Below are 5,361 nucleotides of genomic sequence, written 5' to 3'. Positions count from 1 at the left end.
AATTTAACAAATGATTAAAAAGATGGAATTATAAAATTTTTAAAAAATACAAATAAATTATAAAATTTTAAAAATTGTCAGAGGGCGGGGGGCCACTAGCCCTCACTCCCCTCCGCTTCTGGGGGCAGCCGTCACGTTCCTACTTCTAGAGGTCCATTAATACATTTCAGACAGATAAAGTCAACAGAGATGGTGCCAAATAGCAATTCATTTTTCCACTGTTATCATATTTACCTGGTAATCTCCTATCGTACGTGACTTAAAACCAGCTGCAGCATAATCAAAAAAATATTCCCATGTCCTCGTGAATTTTTCATCGAACCCCAAGGCCAGAATTTTGCTGAGACGAAAACAATTAATAAGCCCTCATCAAAATATATTACTTTGATAACCCTGTAGGAAAACCAGACAGAATCTGAAACCTCTACTCATATATACAACATTGTCTCTATGCTAATCAAACTAGGCATCTGTACAACAGAATTAGATAGGTACCTCTTGTTTTCCAGGAAATTTTTTCTCCAACATCTAAGTGTTTGGACATAATTAGGTCCTATGTTTTCCACATGTTCCACACTGCATTCATAGTCGTCAAATTAATTTATAGAAAAGAAAATGATTTAGAACAAAGAGAAAGTAAGGCTGAGCTAGCTAGAAAGTTGACCTGAGTCTGGATCCCGCAGCCATGGCTGATAACATTCTAGTCAGTGAAAGCAAGCATCCACCAGGGAAGATATATTCTTTCGCGAAGCCTGGGCTTCGTAGATACTCATGGAAAAGCTCCTCCGTAACCGATATGAACTAAGGAAAAATGACTACCGATCTTAGAGTCTCTACTATTAGCAATATCTTGAAAGGTAAAACTTTTATAACATGTTGGGCCTAACATTGTGCATTTTAGGCAATGCTGCACCAACAGTTAGAATCTCGAAGTTACTATGAGCTTGACACAGGCCACATTCCTGTTGCCATTTTATCATTACCTGAAGGACAAAAAGCCCATCCTTTGCCAGTATTGACTCACAGCATCTGAAAAACTCCTCAATATATTCATTGCCAACTTGTTCTATCATCTCACTGAAGAAAGCAATTGATAATCTTGGCAATTGTTTGTCAACCAAGGTAGTACTTGATATAAATTTATAGGGTATAGAACTTACCAACTAATGATCCTGTCATATTTGCATGTCTTTGGTAACTGACGATAGTCACAAAGAAGAAATTTGATGTTGTCCTGATGGCAGAATTCGTTGAGTTTAAACAAAAAGGTAAGTGAAAGAGCCGAGAAACAAAGTGCATATAGTTGATCACTATAGAAGAACAAGAAAATTTATGCAGATATTTGCAAGCTAGTGTGTACCTGAAGTCCGGCTTCCTTCACTTTTGCTTCTGCATATTTCAGTTGTTCCTCTGATAGAGTGACGCCAGTGTATTTGCATCCGGTTCTTTTGACAACTTCAATAGCAAAGTATCCCCAACCGCATCCGATATCAATAACTTCATGTCCCTTCTCTATTCTTGCCTATATGTGTCAGAAAGGAAAATAATGAAACAAGTAACCATGGCAAGGAGTGGAAGGATTCCATTGGACTCTAATAAATTCTCACTTTATCGATCAGGGAAGAGATTTTTCTTAGCTGTGCAACCTTCAGGTCTTCGTTTTCCGCCTACAAATGAACATGATCATGACCATGTTAGATGTTAAAGTCCCAACATATATGGAAGAGATTCCTTTTACTCATACATTGCACAGGCAAAACATAGAAGCTGGAGTCTTGACCTTAAAAATTGCAGAGGAGTATTGCATTTTTTCATCCAAGAATAACTCAAAAAGTTCATTACTCTGCAAATAGAATTTGAGAAAAAGTGTAAGCTCTTCCTTTTGACAAATCCTGTCACAAACCGACATCATGAAGCATGAACAAGAAGGATCTAAAGGCCTATAACCAAGGAAATCCAAAGCCTTTAAGCAAAATTCATCTAACCTCAGTAGCAGAATCACAAAGTTAAAAATTTGTGCTAGGCCATTGAATCAATCCTTATGAAAAAGTTATTGAACAAAGTTTAGATCGCCCAATTGGAAATTAATGACAACATTTAAGAGGGTGAAAATGTTGTTCTAATACCATGAATTTAGGAGTCGTACTCACGTACCAGGTCATAATGACGAGAAACGTTTCTACGAGCCTGTATAAGAGTATTTTGTCTCAAGACATGCTTAAGGAAATACTTTGCAGATGATATACTAGCTGTGAACAGTGCAGGTGCCCACCAGCCCCTACAGAGATCAATTGAATGCCAATATTCAATAACCAGTAGATGTTATTAACTGATCATGCCACTATCAGAGTTTATTCTAAGGGTTATAAACCTTTTCTTATTCAGTCCTGAGGCGGAAGAGTCAGACTCCCTGTTGGCAATGAATATCTGCAAATAAATCAAAGAAGATTCCGATGAAAGCAAGTACCAACACAAGTTGAGATAGATTTGAATAAACCGTATCTTACCAGGGACAGATTCAGAAGACCTTCTTCTTTATCTTCGAACGAAAAATCTCCTTGGATATATGCATCTGCAAGGCCTAAATCAGCTTCTGTCATAATCTGACAAAAAACACATATAAACGCTTGTCAGCAGTGGTGGGAAATATAGTTCTTGGCCAAGCCAATAGTCAAATTTCAGAGAACTACGACACCAGTAGTGTCTGTCTACCTTCCAGTAAAACTGGGGATTGTGCACTTTCAGAACGACTTTGAGAGAACACTTTTCCAAGCTTCCTGTGAAAGTGAGAACTGTGCCTTCTTCCTCTAATAAACTGTTAATGCCAAATTGCACCACAACTTTTCAAACTCAGAATTCATTTCCAAAAGATAAATTAACAAAAAAAATGCAGTAAAAAAAAGTAAGCATCATCTTTTTGGAAACTGATTTGACCAGAAATTACTTAATAAAATCCTGGAACAACATCAAGGCAATATAAAGGAAATTGAAGTATAAGAAAGATGAAAAATTTGTTTCTAAGAACTGACATTACGCAGCCTGTTGATATATATTGTTCAAAGAATTTAATCACAATATGCCGTGCCATGGTTTCCATGAAAGAGAGTGCCATAATGTGCCTTGGGTACTGCTCAGACTTGCAGAAATAATCTTTCCCTCGATATATACCAGCCTGTAGGAAAAGTGCACCTCAGTTTGGAAAATGGATAACAATTACTGTTCATTAAAATTGTTGCAGACAAAATGATACTAACAAAGATCAAATTGCAGGCACCTCCACTTCAAGCGTTCAACATATCATGAACTGGCTCTTACACAATAGAAGCACATCCTATTTATAGGATATAGCTAGGTAGGAAAATATATAACTCACAGTTTGGACCATGGATTTCCACGTGTTTGTATATATATATAGATATTTATATATATATGACCAAAGAATAAGTTAGTGCCTAGGAGATAAATGAGAGGTGTGAAATGAAGCAAAGTTGCTTGGTTCCTTTCTTTTTTGTATATCATAATTGGGATATTTGTTTTCTTTTTTTCTGATCCGGATAGGGTGTGTAATCTTATTTCAATTATTACTTGTATTAAATTAATTTGGCATGTGTGGCACTTTTCTTGTGCATTAATCTATGTTGTATTATGACATGTTGAATGGATTCCACGTAATTAACATGTGCACACACTAATCAGAAAAACATGCTTAACTAGAAATTAATTGATTCTAAGGAAGTTGCATTGTTTCTTGATGAGTAGGAAGTTGCGTGTGTTTCTTAATTGATTATAACTTGAGAAGGATGAGACTTGAAACAATTTTTTAATCCTTACATGATCCATGAGGGGGTATTAGCCACGTGATATTGTTGAAGTATTGGCTTTTGTTTCTGGAAGGAAGGTGCTTCGCTGGTTTGGTAATGGAGGTTCGTGGGAAGTTTAAATCTGTGAAGAAGAAGAAGAGCTCGTGTCTTATATGTGTCTCATTTAAATGCTATGTTGTTTAGTTTATTTCTGGTGTCGTTTTATATTTAGTTGTTTGTTCAAATTAGCAAAATTATTTTGTTATTGTTTCTCTGGTTCAGTGAGCTGTCAGAAAGGAATATTTTGTAGTCTCTAATGCAAAATATTCTTCGGTTGTTTTGGTATAACCAGGTGGTTGTTTTTGTCAGCTGTCATTTTATTCTCTCTCCTCTATGTATATAAACAAACGGCATATGATCTAATGGTGTGTGGGAGCTTGGAGCCGTTTAGTGTCTAACCATTTTCTGTCACATCTCTCTCGATTTCCTTCTTCCTCTTTCTCTATATTTTGTTCATCTATTTTTCCAGAAAACTTGAATTATTCGATAGATATCTTTGCCATTAATCAAAGTCATGGGATTACTTCAAGGTGGCCCAATAAATCCAAAGGCCTAAAGCAAAATATTAAAATGAGGTTTTTTTTTATTGAAATTAAAAATAATTATTAAAATTTTATTCTTCTGGCTTTTTGAGATGCAAAATTTTCAATTAAACTTTTATAATTAAGTTCTTCTAATATTTATTTTTCAATTCATAATATAGTCAATCCATTTAATATTTCTTAAGACATCGTTAATTTTAAATAAGATTTTACTAATTTAGTTTGAAAAACTTATTTCTTCNCTTAACTAACATCAACTTAATATCAAATTAAAATTCCAATAGAAGTTGTGACAAAATGTTTTTCAAATTCTTCCAAAATTTTTCTAACACTAATACTACCCTACAGTCACAACTTAAGAAAAGATTCTTTATCGCAATTGGTGGTCAAATTGACCTGCTGCCCACCCCATCAGGTTTCAGTGCTAACTAACAAAAGAATTACTTTCTAGTTGAGCAACAAGGCATTTTGGTTCAACAATCCTTTTTCTCTCTCTTTCTCTCAACAAAAAGAAAATCTCCATACCAAATTCTTCACTTTTTCTCTCTCTCTTAGGGTTTCAGCAACACTCTCTCCTAAGAATTCAATAAGATTTAAGTTTGAATGCCTATGAAAGAATAAGAAAATGAGGTGAAAGGTTTTGAGGAAAAGTGATATATTTTAATTTTTAATTTTAATGGAAGAAGAAGGGAGTAGAAGATTGAGCTAGAGAGAGATAAAAAAAAAAAAACAATAAAAAAATTGTGAGGGAGTTGGAGAGAGAGAAAAAGAGATTTTTATGTTTTTTATTTAATTAATTATTAACAACTTTTTAATATTTACATTTAACAAAAAAAATTTTAGTTTTATCTCATTAATGAGGTGGCAACATTTGGTGAGTTGACAATATATAGCTTCTATACACTGTCAATGTATCAAATATAAATCCTTTATATATTTATTAATTTTTTTAAAGTTAA

At 34.3% G+C, this 5,361-nt stretch overlaps 1 protein-coding gene and 1 long non-coding RNA gene across 2 annotated transcripts in view; both read right to left on the bottom strand.

Moving 5' to 3' along the window:
• The window catches only part of LOC18603278 (tuberculostearic acid methyltransferase UfaA1), a gene marked incomplete at its 5' end in the record, with an annotated part of 4,887 nt that extends 2,454 nt beyond the window's left edge, over positions 1-2,433 (bottom strand). Inside the window, 9 exons of the mRNA XM_018119125.1 lie at positions 496-576; positions 665-801; positions 984-1,077; positions 1,161-1,234; positions 1,361-1,522; positions 1,608-1,667; positions 1,781-1,843; positions 2,155-2,278; positions 2,372-2,433. Of these exons, the coding sequence (XP_017974614.1) occupies positions 496-576; positions 665-801; positions 984-1,077; positions 1,161-1,234; positions 1,361-1,522; positions 1,608-1,667; positions 1,781-1,843; positions 2,155-2,278; positions 2,372-2,433 (857 nt within the window). The remainder of the gene's footprint in view (positions 1-495; positions 577-664; positions 802-983; positions 1,078-1,160; positions 1,235-1,360; positions 1,523-1,607; positions 1,668-1,780; positions 1,844-2,154; positions 2,279-2,371) is intronic.
• LOC108661752 lies at positions 2,519-3,352 on the bottom strand. Its single transcript, XR_001927530.1, has 4 exons — positions 3,255-3,352; positions 3,030-3,172; positions 2,713-2,815; positions 2,519-2,603 (listed from the first exon to the last, which is right to left on the bottom strand). It is a non-coding gene; the product is annotated as an uncharacterized LOC108661752 (long non-coding RNA).

Source organism: Theobroma cacao, chromosome 4 (assembly GCF_000208745.1).
Source record: "Theobroma cacao cultivar B97-61/B2 chromosome 4, Criollo_cocoa_genome_V2, whole genome shotgun sequence".
Taxonomy (NCBI): Eukaryota; Viridiplantae; Streptophyta; class Magnoliopsida; order Malvales; family Malvaceae; genus Theobroma; species Theobroma cacao.
The sequence above is the reverse complement of the archived record's forward strand: the minus strand, read 5'-3'. Positions and strand labels throughout refer to the sequence as shown.